Source organism: Hipposideros armiger, unplaced genomic scaffold (genome assembly GCF_001890085.2).
Source record: "Hipposideros armiger isolate ML-2016 unplaced genomic scaffold, ASM189008v1 scaffold_92, whole genome shotgun sequence".
Classification (NCBI taxonomy): Eukaryota; Metazoa; Chordata; class Mammalia; order Chiroptera; family Hipposideridae; genus Hipposideros; species Hipposideros armiger.
Window position 1 is genome coordinate 1,748,724 of NW_017731442.1, and position 20,204 is coordinate 1,768,927.

The 20,204-nt window shown below is 37.6% G+C and overlaps 1 protein-coding gene across 2 annotated transcripts in view; it reads left to right on the forward strand.

The window, feature by feature from the left end:
- RTF1 (RTF1 homolog, Paf1/RNA polymerase II complex component) overlaps nucleotides 1-20,204 on the forward strand; it is a 57,185-nt gene that overhangs the window by 27,350 nt on the left and 9,631 nt on the right. For both annotated transcript variants that reach the window (XM_019645073.1, XM_019645075.1), the window contains exons 3-8: nucleotides 5,036-5,183; nucleotides 6,820-7,024; nucleotides 13,381-13,495; nucleotides 14,174-14,285; nucleotides 18,751-18,886; nucleotides 19,360-19,537. In XM_019645073.1, the coding sequence (XP_019500618.1) occupies nucleotides 5,036-5,183; nucleotides 6,820-7,024; nucleotides 13,381-13,495; nucleotides 14,174-14,285; nucleotides 18,751-18,886; nucleotides 19,360-19,537 (894 nt within the window). The remainder of the gene's footprint in view (nucleotides 1-5,035; nucleotides 5,184-6,819; nucleotides 7,025-13,380; nucleotides 13,496-14,173; nucleotides 14,286-18,750; nucleotides 18,887-19,359; nucleotides 19,538-20,204) is intronic.

The following is a 20,204-nucleotide window of genomic DNA, read 5'->3' on the forward strand; positions in this document are numbered from 1 at the left end:
ATAGAAAAGACAGTCTGGGGAATATAATCAATAATGTTGTAAATATTTTTTAGGGGGCCAGATGGACTCATGTCTTGTTAGGGAGACCACTTTGTGGACGGTGTAGAGGCCTGACCACCGTACTGTATTTCTGAAGCTGATGTTGAATAATGTTGTATGTCAAATATAATTATATACACATATAGTCACGGGACATGGAGTAGAGTGTGGGAATGGAGTCAATGGAATTGTAATAGATAAGCATGATATCAGGGGTGGGAGGGCAGTAGATGGGGGAGGGGGGTTGTTTCTGTGTGAGGGTGAAAAGGATAACTATTGCATTGTTCTGTACACCTGAAACTAACAATAAAAAAATAAAATAAAATAAAGAAAGCTAAGCTATTCTTCATGTTCTTTAGGCTGACATTAAATTACATTTACTCTTCAACTCCACTGACCCTTTTCTACTTTCAGAGAAAAAAAAACTAGAAGACCGAAATCAGGAACCATGCCCTTCCCACACACCTGTTTGCTAGCCTCTGTCAAGATCTAGAATAATGACTTAATGTAACACTCAGTTCATATAGAACCTTACCTCTTTAAAACTCCAAGGGGTCATAGAGGTCATCTGGACTCCTGTGCTTCAGATAAGGAAACAGGCTCACAGAAGTTCTGAGTTTCTTTCCCCAACATAACATAGTACCCTGCATTTACATAGAACTTCATGGTTTCCCATGTGCTCTAAACTTCTTTTATTCTGTCTTCTTTTAGCCTCACACTACCCCATAGACGGTCAAGCCCAAAGCAGTATTGTTATTCTTACTTTACAGATAAGGAAACAGTCTCAGTTTAAGCGCTTGGGCTGTATTCCAGTTCTTTTAACCCCTAATTCCAGTATAGTTTATCAGTAACCCAGCTGTTGTTCTTGAACCCTATTACCTCCAAGTATTTTGTTTCACTTGTAGATTTATTTTGGAGTAACTGGGTTTTTACTCTGGGTCCTGAGGCCTAGGATATGATCTTCCTTGCCCATTAGAGATAACCTCTCTGAAATCTTGATGTTTCTTTGCCTTTAAGCCTCCAGGATGCTCAAAGTACTCAGCATCTTATTGCCACCCAAGTTCAAAGCAACCACTCCCCACCCATGTTCCTTCCTGTCTTTCCAGGAAGTCAACCCTTCCCAGAGTAAGGACCTGCTTATAACACCTCACACACACTCAGGCTGGCACAAGATTGTGTAGTACTGACCTCCTTGTATCATTAGATCATTGCTGCCCATTAGAGTATCTGTTACATCAGTGAGAGTCAAACTACTAATCTCTTCATTTATTAAGAAAACATCTTCCTTCCAGTTTCTGTTTTAGGTTTTCTTCACTGCGTATATACATAATACTTCCCTTGTTATGTGTGGGCCTGCATACATGTGAATGCTTGAGAAAGCAGGACCTCAGTGTGGATGAGGTCCTGACTGACAATGGATCCTTTCCCTTTCCCAGATAGTTTTGGAATAGCTCTCATTGGGGGATGTTCTGGCCTCTGTACTGAGATGCAGATCACTAGGCACTCATATTCTCATTCTTGACTTCCGTGTGGTACATTTTAGGGCATTTTTAGTGTCACAACAGAGCTTGCCTTTCAGTAGAGCCATTGTTCCCAACACAAATTAAGAAATGCCAGGTCATTTCCTCTCCTCTCTGCTAGATGGGGAAAGCCTAAGATCACCCCTTGAACCCTGTATGTTACTCTTTGGACTCTATTTACTCCCACACTCTAGCAATGAAAGAAGAATTCATTTTCCCTGTGTCTCAGAGTCAACAGATTAAGGCTTTTGCAGGGATAGGTGAGCAACCTCGGGGCTAATGGCTGGATTAAGATATTTCTATATCGGTTTTGCCTGCCACAAGTGTTAACCATTTCCTTTATGGTTTATTAGATTCTGTGATCTTGGGAGAAGAGGTACTGGGCAAATATTTAAAATATGTGCTTAGAACAAACAAACAACACCATTCAGGTCCCTCTGGTTTACAGGTGTAAATGTAAATGTATAACAAATATGCTTTAATCCCCAGGGAAAAAAAAGTCTTTGGGAGATTAACCATTTGAGTCTCTTTCTCTGTATTAAATAGGAATAATAATGAGACTGGCCCCCAAGTTATAAGTAATTATTTATCTTTGGGTGGTGGAAATACAGGTGATTTTCTTTTAATTTTAAAAATACTTTTCTGTTTTTTTTAAAGCTTCATATAATGAACATATATTGTCTTAAAATTAGATGTCAAAGGTTTATCAAAATAACTTTTAGAAAGCAGACACAAATAAGCTTGGTTGTCTGCTGTTGGCATGACAGACCCTATTGAGTCAGCCTCTTGAAAGGTGAGACAGTTTTGTTGTCTCATTTCTTTTGAAAATTGTTGGAACAAAAAAAACCCCAAGATTCCCACACTCAGGTTTAACCAGGTAAGCCCTTTTTAAATGGAAATGTTTTCTTTTCTTCTATTTTTACTCTTTTCTTCCTCTCTTCCAAGGGATAAACATCCTAGACTACAAATGAGTGACAGTTGCTAAGCTTAGGCAGTGGCAGTTTGTAACAGATAGAGGGTAGAAAGCTAAGGAGGCTAGATAGCTTCCTAGCATCTCCTGAATTGTATTCACCTGTGTGACTTCACATTTAGGTCTTTTTTGCTCTCCTAAATACTTTTTTCCCTCTAGGGAGTCCGGAATTTGGCTGTATTACACATGAGAAACCCAAATCTTAAATATTGTAGACGTAGCAAAAATAGGTCTAGCAAAAATAGACCTAGCCACTCTAATACACCTGTGACCTTGGCAGCCCAACCTTTAGCCTCTTGGCCTCTTCCTATTCCCATTGGATAGAAGTACAAAGGGCCAAGACACCCTGTTTGGAAGAGGGGTAATGCCCATTTTCATAACCACCCAGTAAATATTGACTAATATGTGTGTGTGATTGTGCTATTTCTTACAACCAAAGCCAATGCAAAAGATTTTTTATATATACTTTATTGCCTCTAGTAACATCTGTGTTGTCATAATAGAAAGTTGATGTATTTTAGCCCAGGTAACAGAAATTGAGCAATTTAGCCTCTTGGATTCTTTCAAACTGACCTAAAATTATCTTCCTTTTAATGATGAAGATTTGAAATGGTTGAGAACTAGGCTTTAGAAGAGAAGCATTAGGATTTCTTTCTAAATGATGACCTAGGTGTTAAAATGTTAAAATTTGAAAAGTAAATTCACTTACAAAGGGAAGTCACCGTTCATTCACTTAAGATATATCATTCTAGAACATGTAGTGGTTTTATTTTCACTTGTCCCTTCTTCCTAGCTCTTGAGTACAAAAAATAAGGTGGCAATTAAAATAACTAAGAGTAAATTAAAATGAAAAAATCACAAGATTAAAAGAGCACCCCTTTCACAGTATTTTATTAAGGTAAACTAGCAGACTATAGTTCTTAAGAGCTGCTGATATGGAACATTTCTTAGATGGAAACCTCATCAGGACTACCTCTCTAGCCACCTCCTCAAAAAAGAAACCCAAATAAATTTAGGAGGTTAATTTATGATCATGTTATAAAAGAAGCAAATACTTTGTGCTTTTGTTAAATATTAGATGTAGAAATTTTATGTTAATACCAGATTTATAATTCAATCTGTGATGTTAAAAAGATAAAGACTATTCTTTATAGTACATAAAATAAAGTTCCCAAGTAAAGTATTTTTCATCTAAAATACTTCTCCTAAATAGACAAGTTAAAATATCAAGGGAGAGGTATGGTTTAATGTAACAAAATAGTCTTTGTGAAATTTTTTTTTTTAAAGATTTTTATTGGGGGATTGGGGGGATGGGAACAGTGCTGGGGAATTGGGGGAAGGGGAACAGACAAGTTGCTGTCCTTTGGTTCTTCAGTCTAGTTGTGGAGGACGTCGCTTCACTGGCCCATGTTGGTATTATGATCATTGTACTCTTCCCGGCTGAGGTAGATGGGTCACTAGCCATCGGATGGTGGCTCACGCTGGCTGCGGGCTGCTCATGGCAGCCCAATGCAGCCCCACTGCAGCCTATGCCGTCCCTGGCGACTCACAGCAGCCCAGCTCCAGGTCGAGCTGTTGTTCACCATCTTAGTTGTAGAGGGCAGTGTCACTGGCCTATGTGGGATTCAAACTGGCGGCCCTGCTGCTCAGAGCTTGCTCTCCCAAGCCATCTCTTAACCAACAAGCTACTCGGCTGGCCCTTGTGAATTTTTAAAATAGTTCCATGGTCTTTCAACCTTATAATTAAAATGCTTGATGAGGACAAATTGTGTTTGTTTGTTTGTTTTTGGCTTTGGCATGATTACCTGAATATTGCCTGCTTGTTACTTTAATAATGCAAATTGTAGGTTCCTTATGTTTAGATATATGGGATCTCCTGTTTATGATCCAATTTAAACATTATGTTGTATAATATATGCAGATTTTTTTAAAAAAAGATACACACAGATCTACTTTATTTTCTGCTTCCTTGGAGATGGTACTAGTGCTACCATCCATGTCAAAGAATGGCTGTCATCTCTTTTTGCTGTGCTTTCTACAGTTTTCTCCTACTAACAAGCTTTATACCCTGCCTTCCTGAAACCCACTCCAGAACTAAACCGTTCTCTGTGAACTGAAACCCAGACATACCAACCCCTAGCAATTACTTCCCTCTCTGCCACACGAAATATTAGAAGCTGTTTTTGTAATCACTGAGTTTTAGTAACTCAGTCCACTTGCCATAATGTTGATATCTTTGTTTTTCTGTTGTGATAAAAAGTGCATTAATTAAATTTTATTATATCAATTATCTACTATTTCTAAGAAATTACAAACCAGAAGTTATGATGAAGTTTTAACCAAAAGGTTTCAAAATTCCTATCTTCATATAAAGTGTATTTGTTTTGGGTCCAAAGCAATAGAGACTCTTGTAATCATTTTGATGAATGTCAGAGACTTTACTCTTGAATCTTCCAGCTTTTCCCAGTGAAGTCCCTGTTTCAGTTTTCCTGTTTTCTCCTTATAGTGGACATTCGGGAGCAATAAAAATAAGAAGAAAGGAAAGGCCAGAAAAATAGAGAAGAAAGGAACCATGAAGAAACAGGCCAATAAAACTGCTTCTTCAGGCAGTTCGGACAAGGACAGTTCAGCTGAGAGCTCAGCCCCTGAAGAAGGTGAGCCAAGCAACCTAGACCCTGGGAGTGAACTCCCACTCTTGTCAGGTTGAAGGTGCAACATCAGAAATGAAGGGGAAAGGTACCTGCATTACAGCAGTCCATACCCTTTTCAGTGGTCCTTCGAGATTCTGAATGAAGCAAGAAAAATACATGTAATTCTGAAGCGTTAATGAGGCCGCTGAACCCATCCTGGAAACTTACGAGGAGTTTCTGCATTAGAGTCTCAATTTTCTTTACCCGACTGCCTTCCCTTCGCCTTTCCTTGGCTATGCGTGGTCTGACTGAGAGAAAAATCCTTGAATAGGATATAAAACTCAGTAAAAAATGTTCTTATTAGGAATTGACTAATCAACTTAATGACTAATTAAAACATTGATTTTTTTATGCCAACCAATAAATGTAGAAGAAATGACAGAAAAATCACCCTTTTTCAACCATCATAGTAATAATTGATTTAATCATGATTTATCAATGAGTGTTAAAACCATTGGGTGAGTTTGTTGCGGAATAAGATGTTTACACAGTCTAAAGCATCTCCCTATACTTACTAACTACAAAGGAGAAAAAGTGCCTGTACAGAGGAGAAATCTGGGAGACACTGCCTTAACCCAATATCACTAGTAATAGAACAAACAGATGTCAGATGCTGCCTGATGAGATATTTTGAAAAGGACACAATCACTTAAGGAGTATTCTTGCCAAAAATTCATAACCTGAGTAGTTTTTGATGAGACCAACTAACCCAAATTGGGGACATTTGATGACTGTGGCTATTTAAATTTGAATTAATTAAAAATTAAAATTCAAAATTGAGTGTCTCAGTTAGTTGCACTAGCCACATTTCAATTGCTCAGTAGCCACATGTGGCTACTGTTTAGATAGAGAATAATTTCATCATCACCTTACAAAATTCTGTTAGATAATTTTTAGGCTTATACTCTTCAAAAAAATTAAGTGGCATGAAAGACAAAAATAGACTGTTACAGAGTAGGGGATACTAGAGAGACAGCAACCAAATGCAATGTGAGATCCTAGATTGGGTCCTTATTTGACTGAAAAGTGGCTACAAAGGACTGTATTAGATAGAACAAATGGTGAAATTTAAATATAGACTGTATGTTAGATATTGGCATTACATCAATGTTAAATTTCCTGAATTTGCTAATTGTGTAATTGGTTATGTAAGAGATTGTCCTTAGGAGAAGCATTTAAGGGTGAAGGGTCACAATCTCTGCAACTTACTCTCAGTTCAGTAAAAGAAATAATAAAAATATATACATTATTTTATATATGTAGAAAGTAAATTGGCAATGTTAACAATGAGTGAACCTAAGTAAAAGATGTATGGGAGGCAACTATTCTTGCAACTTTTTTCTTTAGGTCTCAATTATTTTCCAAATAAAAAGTTAAATTAAAAAGAACATGCTGGTTTTTTTATTCCAGACTAAATTTCCCTAACCTGTGTTTGCATTTGCCAAAGGCAGACCAAGGACTGTTCCTAAAGTTACTGAGATGGCCATACGCCACTTTACCTAGGAGAGCCAGGGAGTAATGATTATCAGCACTTTGGGGTCACCTGTGACCCAAGTCTTCTCTAGCAGAGTCTAATCTTGTGTTTGGGCCTTTGTTGCAGGTGAAGTGTCAGATTCTGACAGCAACAGCTCCTCCTCCAGTTCCGATTCAGACTCTTCTTCAGAAGATGAAGAGTTCCATGATGGCTATGGAGAAGACCTCATGGGAGATGAGGAAGACAGGGCTCGTCTGGAACAGATGACAGAAAAGGAGAGAGAGCAAGAACTGTTCAACCGCATAGAGAAGAGGGAGGTGTTGAAAAGAAGGTAAGGTTGTAGTTCCTTAATGGTAATAAAATAATTTTTCCAAAATTCACATTTGGAGCTCTGTCTCTGTAGGATTGAAGACTTGGAATTTATGCACCTGAAACTAATATAATATGTATGTCAAATATACTTTAATTAAAAAGAGCTTCACATTCCAGAAGGGAAAAAATGACTTGGAATTTACGAATCAGGTGTCTCACTATCCTTCCAGAATAGCTTTTGTGTTTTTTAAAAAAACTCAAATGTTAAATTGCTTTTTGATATTCAGAAGGTGCTTCGGTGTTCTGAATTACTTTTGCCATAGTTAAATGGCAAAAGTTCTTTCATACCTCCTAACAATTTCAAGGTAAAAATAAACTTAGCTTCTGTCTTAGGAAATAAAATAGTCCTCACAATTAGGATCCTTCCCTACCTACCTAATATCATAAAAGAAAAATAGAAGCATTTCTTAGGCAGCAGTTAGTTCCATTTCATCCAGGAGCCTGTTTGTCCCTTCTGGAGACCATATTAAGTATTGTAAGTTATCCTAGACAAGAATGTTTGGCTTTTAGTCAGCAGCAAGTAATAGCCATTTGTTTTGAGTGTGAATGCTCCCAAGGTTACCTGTATTGGAACAAACAAGACTTAAGAAACTGTTCCGGAGTTGCCAGATGGTTAGGGATGACTTCTAAAATTTGTATTTCTGAACTGTGGATAGCATAACAGGAGGTTCTAATATACTGCCAATAGGATCCTATGATAAAATCACAAAGTAGCTCAAAAGTAATGGGTGGCTTATCTCAAGCTTGGTTTTTATATTTTTCATCTTATGTAAATGAGGCAGTTGACTGATTCAGTGACATTTTTTAGTGACTGGAAGAATGTTTACAGTGTTGATAATTAAGATAAGTTCTGAGTCATTCACAGAAAATTGAGGGGTTTTTTTGTAGCTCATTTGTTTAGCTGCAAGGCATGCAATAGAGTAACTCAGCAATTTCCTCCCATCTTTTTTACTTAATAAATGTCTTTATATAGATCTTATTTAATCGTAATGTTGATCTTTTTATGTAAACACTGTTATCATCTCATTTTATAGCCAGCAGCACCAGTAGTGAGATGTCCTTTTCAGTTAGATTCTTCACCTATTCGCTGCCTCTTTTTTTATTTTTTATTTTTTTTTAACTTGAGTTCAGGCAACATAAAAGGTAGCTCAGTTGTAGAAAGAGCACTTACATTTTCAGCCAGAAAATCTAGGCTCAATTCAGAGTCACTGTCCAGGTGATCTGAATTAGCCACTTTCCCTCTTCCTAATGAGCTTCCCCCTTGGGGATTGTTGTAAGTCTTGAGTGAGATGATACATATGAGAAAATTATGTAAATATAAGCTATTATTAACTTTTAAAATATTTTTATTGAGATATATTTTATACACTATAGAATCTACCCATTTAAAGTGTACAATTGAATGGTTTTTATATATTCACAAAGTTGTGTAACTATCACCACAGTTAATTTCAAAATACTTTCATCACCCCGGAAAGAAACCCTGTACTCATTGGTCATTTCTCTATTTCCTCCCAAGCCTCCCAGCCCTAGGCAACCACTAATCAATCTATTTTCTGTCTCTATAGATTTGCCTATTTCTGGACATTTTCACATAAATGGAATCATACACATAGTCTTTTGTGGCTGGCTTCATTTATTTAGCATATTTTTAAAATTTATACATGTAGCACATATTAATACTTCATTCCTTTTTATGCTGAATAATATTCCATTGTTTATATATATCACATTTTATTTATCCATTCATCTGTTGATTGACATTTGGGTTGTTTTCACCTTTTTGCTGTTATAAACAGTTTGCTAATATGAATATTCATGTACAAATATTTGTTTAAGTACCTATTTTCAGTTCTTCTGGGTGTATACCTAGGAGTAGAATTGCTGGGTCATGTCGTATTTTATGGTTAACTTTTTGAGAAACTACCAAACTGTTTTACACTGCCCCTACACCATTTTCCATCCCCACCAGCAATGTGTAAGGGCTCCAGTTTCACATCCTTGCCAACACTTATTTTCTCTTTTTTTTTTTTTTTTAAGATTTTTTTTATTGGGGGAATGGGAACAGTGCTGGGGAATTGGGGGAAGGGGAACAGACAAGTTGCTGTCGTCTTGTTCTTCAGTCTAGTTGTGGAGGACGTCGCTTCACTGGCTCAAGTTGGCACCATCATTGCGCTCTTCTCTGGCAAGGCAGATCAGTCGCCGGCTTCTGGACGGCCGCTCACTGCGGCTGCTGGCCGCTCACGCTGGCTGCTGGCTACATACGGTAGCCCATGGCAACCCACTGCCACAGGGGCTGCAGCCTACGCCGTCGCCGGCGACTCATGGCAGCCCAGCTCCAGGTTGAGCTGTTGTTCAGCATGTTAGCTGTAGAGGGCAGTGTCACTGGCCCTCATATGTGGGATCTGAACCGGGGCCCTCTGGCATCCCAAGCGAGTTCTTAACCATCGCGCCACTCGGCCGGCCCTATTTTCTCTTTTTTTGATAATAGCTATCCTAGTGGATGTAAAATGTATCTCATTATGATTTTGATTTGCATTTTCCTGTTGACTAAGGATGTTGAGCATATTTTCATGTTCTTGTTTGGCCATTTATAGGTCTTTGGAGAAGTGTTTGTTCAAGACCCTTTTTTTTTTTTTTTTTAATCTGAGCCATCCTGCCACCTGTTGGCAGCTCAGCGGCAGCTCAGCTCGGGCCGGGCATTGAACCGCTGTTGCTCAGAGCTCAAACTCTTGAGCGAGCTCTTAACCAACTGAGCCACTTAGCCGGCCCCAAGACCCATTTTTTAATGGGGTTGCTTGTCTTTTCGTTGTTGCATACTAAGAGTTCTCTATATAATCTGGTTACTAGACCCTTATCAGATACATGATTTGCAAATATTTTCTCCCATTCTATAGGTTCTGTTTTTTACTCTCTTGATAGTGTTATATGATGCGCAAAATAACTTAATTTTGATGAAATACAATTTATTTTTTCTTTTCTTGCCCAAGCTTTTGATATCTTATCTAAGAACCTATTGCCAAATCCAAGGTCATGAAGATTTACCCCTATGTTTTCTTGTAAGAGTTTTATAGTTCTAGCTCTTATATTTATGTCATTGCTCCATCTTGAGATCATTTTTGTAAGTGGTGTGAGGTGGAGATCCATCTTCATTCTTTTGCATATAGCTATTCAATTATCCATTTGTGGGTTTATTTGTTGACTCTCAATTTTCTCCCATTGACCTATATGTCTGTCCTTATGTCTGCACCATACTGTTTTGATTACTGTATGTAGTCAGTTTTTAACTTGGGAAGTGTAAGTCCTCCAACTTTGTTCTTTTGCAAAATTGTTTTTTCTATGTGGGGCCCTTTGCATTCCCATATGAATTTTAAAATCAGATTGTCTGTTTCTACAACAACAAAAAAAGCAGCTGAGCTTTTTATAGGAATTGTGTTAATTTGTAGGTTAAATTTGGGAGTATTGTTTCCTTAACACTGTTAAGTCTTTTAATCCATGAACATGGTGTCTTTCTACCGCTTTAGGTATTCTTTAATTTCTTTCAACAATGTTTGAAGGGTTTTGTTGTAAAAGTCTAGCACTTGTTAAATTTATTCCTAAGATTTTATTCTTTTGGATGCTGTTATAAATGAAATTGTTTTCTTTGTTAATTTCAAATTGTTCGTTGCAAGTTTATAGAAATAAAATTAATTTTTGTATATTGGTTCTATACCTTGCAACCTTGCTGAGCTCATTTATTAGTTTTCTTAGTTTTTAGTGGCTTCCTTAAGGTGTTTTATATATACGCGTAAGATCATATAATCTGCAAAAAGAGATAAATTTTACTTCTTCCTTTCCAATATGGATTCTTTTATTTATTTTTCTTGCTCTCCAGTACCATGTTGAATAGAAATGGTGAGAGTATACATCCTTGTCTTGTTACTGATTTTAGGGGGAAAAGCATGTAGTCTTTCACCATTAAGTATTATGTTAGCTGTGAGTTTTTTATAGATGCCTTTCTATCAGTTTGAGGAAGTTGCCTTCTGTTCCTAGTTTGTTAGGAGTTTTTGTCAAGACAGGGTGTTGAATTTTGTTAAATGCTTGCTTATTCTGTGTCTGTTGAGACAGACATCATGTGGTTTTTTTACTTTATTAATATGGTATATTATGATTGATTTTTCTTTTTCTTTTTTTTTAAGATTTTATTGGGGAATTGGGGAGGGGAACAGACAAGTTGCTGTCCTTTTGTTCTTCAGTCTAGCTGTGGAGGACATCCCTTCACTGGCCCATGTTGGTATTATCATTGCCCTCTTCCCGGGTTAAGCAGTCGCTTGCCGGCCATTGGACTGCTGCTCATGGTAGCTCATAGCAGCTCACAAAAGCGCACGCCCACTGCTGGCCAGCCCCACTGCAGCCTACACCATCGCCGGTGACTCACAGCAGCCCAGTTCCAGGTCGAGCTGTTGTTCACCATCTTAGCTGTAGAGGGCGGGGCGTCACTGGCCCTCATGTGGGATCCGAACCGGGGCCCTGTTGCTCAAAGCTCGCATCCCAAGCCAACTCCTAACCAACGCACCACTCTGCCGGCCCATGATGGCTTTTTCTTATATTGAACCAACCTTGCATTTCTGGGATAAATCCTTCTTGGTCATCATTCTTTTTATAAGTTGCTGGATTCGATTCACTCTTTTGTTGATTTTTACATCAGTATTCTTAAGGAATGTTGGTCAATACTTTTCTGTTCTTGTGATGTCATTGTCTGGTTTTGGTATCAGAATAATACTGGCCTCATGAAATGAGTTGAGAAGTGTTTCCTTCTCTTCTGTTTTTTGGGAGAGTTTGTGAAGAACTGGTATTACTTCTTCTTTAAGTATTTGGCAGAATTCTCCAGGAGAGCCATCTGGGTCTGAGCTCCTCTTTGTGGGAACTTCTAAAATTACTAATGCAATCTCTTATTATTATAGGTCTATTCAGATTTTTTCTATTTCTTCACGAGTTAATGTTGGTGGTTTATGACTGTCCAGAGATTTTTCCATTCTATCTAAATTACCTAACTTGTTGCCATACAGTTGTTCATAGTGCTCCCTATTATCTTTTTTATTTCTGTAAGGTTAGTAGTGATGTCTCCTCTTTCATACCTGATTTTTGTAATTTGAGTCTTGTCTCTTTTTTTTCTTGGTCAATCTAGCCAAAGGTTTGTCAATTTTGTTTAACTTTTTAAAGAACCAACTTCTGGTTTCACTGATTATATTGTTTTTCTATTCTGTGTTTCATTAATTTCTGCTCTAATCCTTATTCTTTTTTCTGTTTGTTTTACATCTAGTTTGCTCTTATTTTTCCACTATCTTAAGGTGGAGGTTAAGCTATTGATTTGAAATCTACTTTTTTGATATAGGCATTTACAGCTATACATGTCCCTCTAGGCATTGCTTTAGCTTCATCCTATAAGTTTTGATATGTTGTGTATTCATTTTCAGTCATCTCAAATTATTTTCTAATTTCCTTTGTGATTTCTAAATGGATATTTAGGAGTGTGTTGTTTAATTCTTAACTGTTTTAACTGTTTTAAAAAGGAGTAAATTTATAACAGTGCACTCGTATCTCACATTATAAAAGTACATTATCGACTTTAATAATGAGTGAAAAGGACATAAAAAAATTTTGAGTACTGTGTTAACTATGTAAAAAAATGGAATATTATGGTTATTTTAGAGTGTTATAAAAGAGTTTAAGGTTTAATATATTCCTTTAGCCCATCCATAAAGTTCCGTAAATTCACCAAAAAATTTCATAAGAGCCTGATTTTTGTTACTAGGGAGGGAGACTAGATTACATTTGTTTAAGAGAATTGCATATTTATTCACAGGTCCGCTGGGGTTTAGATGCATGGAGGGCATTTTTCCTAAGGAAAAAAGATTGAAAGCCATCTGATTCAAATGCATCCTTTGTCCTTAGCATCTTAAAAATGTGACTGTGGCTCTCTGTGGCTTTGTTCTCTTTCTAATGGAACACTATTGGAATTGATTTAAAAATCAACTATTTTCTTCTATTATGTGAACGTTGAGGAAGAGCTGTGTGTTACCAATAGGATATAATAGTATTCTGAATTTTTTCTCTCATTTTAAGTCTGTTCCAACTTAATGCTTTTAAATACTTTTGGTTTCTTATATTCAGTGTTTTTATGGTAATTATAAGGTACATTGGAGTTTCTTGCAGGAAGCCAAAATGGTTATTAACTCCTTTCCCCTACTTACTTCCTTTCTCCTAGCTAATAGATATCAGTCTTTACAAATATTTCATTGCCACTTAAAAACCATACAAATATCTTTTAACCAGATTTGAAATCAAGAAAAAACTAAAAACAGCCAAAAAGAAAGAAAAGAAAGAAAAAAAGAAAAAGCAAGAAGAGGAGCAAGAAAAGAAAAAGCTGACACAGATTCAAGAATCTCAGGTAGGAGATTCAATGGTCCTCATTATCTAAATAGTAAAACTTCTGTTTTGAGTGTATGTGCATATGTGTGTATACACAGGTGTGTGTGATTTATATAAAAGATGGGTTTATGTTAATCAGCCTAGGTAAGTTAGTGCAAGACTATTATGTGCTGTCTTCATCTTGTACGTTGCATTAATCTCCTGGACATATCATTTCACCATTCACTGTGCTGTTTAAGTCCTTAGGAATTCTTCACTGTAGTCTGCATTTACAAAGCAGCTAATGTGTGGGCAGCCTTTAAGGGAAAGGTGGTAAACATCCTGTCCCAGGTAGCCAGATTGGTTATGATGTTGACTCAGGTGTGTGTCATCCTGGACTTGGTAGTAAATATAGCTGGAAAAATTAGTCATCTCTGCATTTACTGCAAAAAGCTTTGTTGACAATATCAACAATGTGAGCTATGATCTAGGGTACCCTTCTCAAAAGTGCTTATTCCTGTAATTCTTAGGCTTTGTAAGACAAGGGCTGACTTTACTGCTCTATCCCCTTTGTCCACAAGAGGATGCTCTCTCCCTTTAAACAAGTTTCAGTTTGTGCAGCCAGTATAGATAAGAACTGAATGATTAATTGTTGAGTATAGAAAATCTTATCAGCAGTTGGTAAAAAGAGCCATTCTACATATCTTTCCCTTCCCAGGTAACATCCCACAATAAGGAACGGCGTTCCAAACGGGATGAGAAACTAGATAAGAAATCTCAAGCCATGGAGGAGCTAAAAGCAGAGCGAGAAAAACGGAAGAACAGAACAGGTGAGTGGGGAAAATATAATGGTTATTTTGTGTCTTTGATCATATGATTTGACTTTTGTGCCCATTTTAATTTTTCCCCTTTACTATGAGAAATTCCAAACACATATAGAGTATAGTATAATTTGTAATTAGAGCTAGAAAATTGGACAAATTTGGATGTGTTCTGTTTCTATTTTGTTTTTTGGGAAGGTAAATAAGTTTTAAGTGGTCGTATATACTACCATCAGGAGACACATAATAACTGCTTGCCTCTCATTTTGTGATATTACCAGCTCTCACTTAGCTTTTACCACAATAATACGAAATAAAAAACTGCCCCAAACTCAGATGAACAATCATTTGTTCCTGCTCATGTATCAGCAGTTCAGCTAAGGTTGTCCTCTGGCTGCAGGTTAGGACTAGGTCTGTTCCACTTATCTCTCCCCCTCCTCAGACCAGTATACCCAAGGCACATTCTTCTCATGGTAATAGCAGAAGTGTAATAAGGGCAAGCAGAAACATGAGATGCCTCTTAAGGCCTAGAATTGGAATTGGCAGTGTCAGATGTGTGCACATTCCATTGGCTAAAGCAAGTGACATGACCAAGCCCAACATTAATGGCTGGGAGGAACTACTGAGTCACATGGCAAACAAAGGGCATGGGCACAGAAAAGGGCGAAGAATTAAAAATAGTAATATGTTCTATCTCAGCAGCTGTTGATAATCGTTACCTATATCATTTAATTCATTATGAATTATACAATGGTGATATTCTAATCTATCATTCTTTCTTCATTTATTATCTGATCTGTTCCTATAAAGAGAAACTTTTCATTAGCTATTTAGTTAGCACCAGTTACATTTCATATAAAAAAGGCAGAATAAATGCTTGTTTCTGTTTTTTGTTTGTTTGTTTGTTTTGGGGATTTTTTGGGTTTTTTTCCTTTTACTAGTTTTCAAAAGAATGACATAGTTCTTTAACTTCCAAAGGTGACCAGTGATGTTTGTTTTGAATATCCTTGTGAACGCATGGATTTTAAGATACTTTATATATTTTAATCCATTGCAGTTATGATTAAGACTCATATTGTCCCATCTTCAACCAGTTAGTAGATCGAGTCCTTTTGACATAAGACCCCAGTTGTCTTTTTTTTTTTTTTTTAAAGATTTTTATTGGGGAATTGGGGTAAGGGGAACAGACAAATTGTTGGGGGTTTTTTTGTTGTTGTTGTTCTTCAGTCTAGTTGTGGAGGATGTTGCTTCACTGACCCATGTTAGCACCATCATTGCGCTCTTCCCGGGCGAGGCAGATCAGTCGCAGGCTTCTGGAAGGCCGCTCACTGCGGCTTGAGGGCCGCTCACGCTGGCTGCTGGCTACAGACGGTAGCCCATGGCAACCCACTGCAGCAGGGGCTGCAGCCTATGCCATCGCCGGCGACTCACGGCAGCCCAGCTCCAGGTTGAACTGTTGTTCAGCATCTTAGCTATAGAGGGAAGTGTCACTGGCCCTCATATGTGAGATCCAAGCCAGCTCTTAACCAATGTGCCACTCGGCCGGCCCCCCAGTTGTCTTTAATAGCTTTCTTGCTTTCTGGATCTGGAATCAGCCATTTCTCCAAGGAACGCTTTTTTTATGAGAAATTGTATTTAGACACCACAGTCTAGACACAAGGAACACTCATGCTACTGAGTTAGCTGTTATGTCTAAGCTTTTTCAGTGTACAGAAAGGCAGGTTTTTTATTTTTTTATTATTTTTTTAAAGGTAGAATTGATCATGAGCCTCATGCTGATACATCCATTTTAAAATCAGGATCCCAAGGATTTTAATTTTTTTTTTTTGGTTTGGTTTTTATAACAACTCTACTGAGAAATACTTATGGTACTATATTACTCATTAAAATAAAGCAAGGCAGTGGCTTTTAGTATATTCACAGAGCTATACAATAAAATTCAGTGAATTTTAGGATGTTTCATTATCCTAAAAAAACAAACAAACCCATATCTCTTAGCCACCTACCCCAGACCTATCATCCCCTAGCCCTAGGGAACCACTAATCTACTTTCTACCTCTATAGATTTACCTATTCTGGACATTTTATGTAAATGGAGTCATACAATATATGGTCTTTTGTGTCTAGCTTCTTTCACTTAGCATAAGGTTTTCTAGGTTCATCCATGTTGTAGCATATATCAATACTTCTTCCTTTTTGTGTCTGAATAATATTCCATTGTATGGATACACATTTATCCATTCACTCTTGATACACATTTGTGTTGTTTCCACTTTTTGACTATTATGAATAATGCTGCTATAAACATTTGTATATAAGCTGTTGGGTAGACACATGTTTTTATTTCTCTTAGTATATACTTAGGAGTGGAATTGTTGACGCATATGGTAGGTAACTCTATGTTTGACCTTTTGAGAAACTGTCAGACTGTTTTCTTTACCATTTTGCATTCCCACCAGCAATGTAGGAGGGTTCCACTTTTTACACATCCTCACCAACACTTGTTAATTATGTTTTTGATAGTAGCCATCCTAGTGGGTATGAAATGGTATCCCATGTGGCTTTGATTGCATTTTCCTAATAATTAATGATGTTGAGCATCTTTTCATGTGCTTATTGGCCATTTGGATAACTTCATTGATGAAATGTGTATTCAAATCTTTTGCCCATTTTTTAATCAATTTCTTTTTGTTGTTTTTGAGTTGTAGGAGTTCGTTATATATTTTGAATATTAATCCTTATATATCTGATTTGCACATTTTTTCCCATTCTGCACATTTTTTTCACTCTTGATAGTATCATTTGATACATAGAAGTTTTTAATTTTGGTGAAGTACAATTTAACTTAATTTTTTTTTCTTTTGTTGCCTGTGCTTTTGGCGTCATATATCCAAAAAATTATTGCCAAATCCATTGTCATGAAGCTTTTCCTCTATGTTTTCTTTGCAGTTTCATTATAGTTTTAGCTCTTATATGTATGTCTTTTATCCATTTTGAGCTAAATTTTATATATAGTATATATGGTGGGCTGGTGTACTGGGAAACTTTTCTTTCTCTCTCTCTCTCTGTCTGTCTGTCTCTGTCACTCTCATGTTTTGCATGTGGGATACCCAGTTTTTCCAGCACCATTTTGTTTGAAAAGACTGTTGTTTCCCCGTTGAATTGCCTTGACTCCCTTGTTGAAAATCATTTGACCATATATGTAAGGGTTTACTTCTCGACTTTTCTATTCCATTGGTTTATAGTGTGCCTTTCAAATGGCTATAAAGTCGCTGTTATAGTTCCTTTTTATGTGGTGGTGCCATCAAATTAATACTTTCTTTCATTTTGCTTGTGATATGTAGAGATGACTTTGTATTGTTACTTTGTTGTATGATTATAAAATACAACGTCCCAAAGTCAAATACACTGAACAACGTTATTCAAAAAGTTTAACTTTTATATACTTTTCTTTTTTTTTTAAAGACATGGAAGAGTCTTTTTTTTTTTTTTTAAAGATTTTTATTGGGGAATTGGGGGGATGGGAACAGTGGTGGGGAATTGGGGGGAAGGGGAACAGACAAGTTGCTATTGTCTTGTTCTTCAGTCTAGTTGTGGAGGACGTTGCCTCACTGGCCCAAGTTGGCACCATCACTGCACTCTTCCCGGGCGAGGCAGATCAGTCGCTGGCTTCTGGACGGCCGCTCACTGCGGCTGCTGGCCGCTCACGCTGGCTGCTGGCTACACACGGTAGCCCATGGCAACCCACTGCCACAGGGGCTGCGGCCTACGCCGTCGCCGGCGACTCACGGCAACCCAGCTCCAGGTTGAGCTGTTGTTCAGCATCTTAGCTGTAGAGGGCAGTGTCACTGGCCCTCATATGTGGGATCCGAACCGGGGCCCTCTGGCATCCCAAGCCAGTTCTTAACCAACGTGCCACTCGGCCGGCCCTTATATACTTTTCTATTTCATCCTTTGCCTTCCTCCCATAATAGGTAACCACTTAAAATTTTTTTTATACCTTTCCCCTTTTTTCCTAAACTAAAGGACACAGATTCACCTTCTGTCTTAGATTAATGGTAGCACACTAGACACACAAAAGCACTCTGCCTTGCTTTTACCACGTAACCTGTATATCCTAGAAATCACTCCTTAGATTTTATGAGGAACAATGGTTGATAAACTACCTTTTTATAAATAAAATTTTATTGGAATACAGTGGAGGCCTTATGTCTCATAATTGTCTATAGCTGTTTTCTATCTACAACAACAAAGTTAAGTAGTTGAGACAGTTACCATATCAAGTTTTCCTCAAAGATTCTCTAAAGACATCATAAAAAAGTTTTCCCCATCCTTCCTGCCCATCTTCAAGTGTCTTGAGTGCAATAAAAGACAACTGTCAGTAGAGTTGGTGACCCTTTCTGCCCAGTTAGCAGCAATCTCCCAGCCCTTTTTTTGTATACTGGGTAGGTAAACATTTCCCCTTTCTTTTTAGCTGAGCTCCTTGCCAAAAAACAGCCATTAAAAACCAGTGAGGTGTACTCTGACGATGAGGAGGAAGAAGAGGATGACAAGTCCAGTGAAAAGTCAGACCGCTCATCCCGAACATCATCATCTGATGAAGAAGAAGAGTAAGCTATGTACATTTTGGTCTAGTAATTAGGATAGGTGGGTTCTTAGAAGAGAAGCTTAGTGTAGTTTCCAGAGTCACCATTTCGGCTGTGAATTTTGTTTGGTTGAGTACCCTGAATTGCTGATCTGAGTTTCCCAGTACATCAGCCCCAAGATTTGTCTCTTGGCCTGCACCTCTGGACATTTCATTTGGGTTCAGCAAGTACAAACTGATTTCATGTCACCCTCACATTGGCGAGGAGCTTCCATTAGTTTTCTTACTAATAGGTTATCTGGGATGGCAGCCTTATTCAAGACAGTTCACACCACTGGTTAGGAATAGGATTCTATTATCACTCTTTCCTATTGATTAATTTATTTCTCCTACTGCCTTATCGTATCTTGGGTGTGTTAAGTTTTAAGAAGTTGGTATTATTTATCTTGATTTGTTTTTATGATGAACGCTTTTCCCAGTGCCCTTTGTTCCTCGCAGGAAAGAAGAGATCCCTCCAAAATCACAACCAGTCTCCTTACCTGACGAGTTGAATCGGGTTCGATTATCACGGCATAAGCTAGAACGTTGGTGTCACATGCCGTTTTTCGCTAAAACTGTCACAGGATGTTTTGTACGGATTGGCATTGGAAACCACAACAGCAAACCAGTTTACCGGGTTGGTGTTTCTTGCTTTGGACAATTGTCCATGTTTTAAATGTAATGGTTCTCGACTGGGAGTAGGAGCTACTGAACAAATCTGTCACTCCTCTGCCACCATTTGATGGGAAAATAGATTCCAATCAAGATGCCCCTAGAATAGTGACAGTTTAAGGTAGCCAGGGATCATGCATGACCTGATGTGTTCATTGTGAGTTACATAATCTGGAACTTTGCTCATATGAAAAATAAATACAATCAACGCTCACTAACCTTCACTAGTAGGTTCTTGGAAACTGTGACTTTAAGCAAAACGACGTACAGCAAAACCAGTTTTACCATAGGCTAATTGATATAAATGAGTTAAGTTCCTGTGGCATATTTCTGGTCACAAAAACATCACCAAACTTCTAAATAGACATCTAAAACACTTCTGATATTAAACATTGAAATACTCATAAATTTGAGTTATACATACATTTAAGAAAGATTAATAAAAACAAGTAAGGTAATGATTTTCCAACTCACTTAACTCCAGTTTAGGATCATGAGTGGCTGGAGCCTGTCTCAGTTGCTCAGAGCACAAGGCCGGAATCCACCCTGAACAGGAGACCTTTCCATCACAGGTGTTTCTCTCTCTCTCTCTCTCTCTCTCTCTCTCTCTCTCTCTCTCTCTCTCTCTCTCT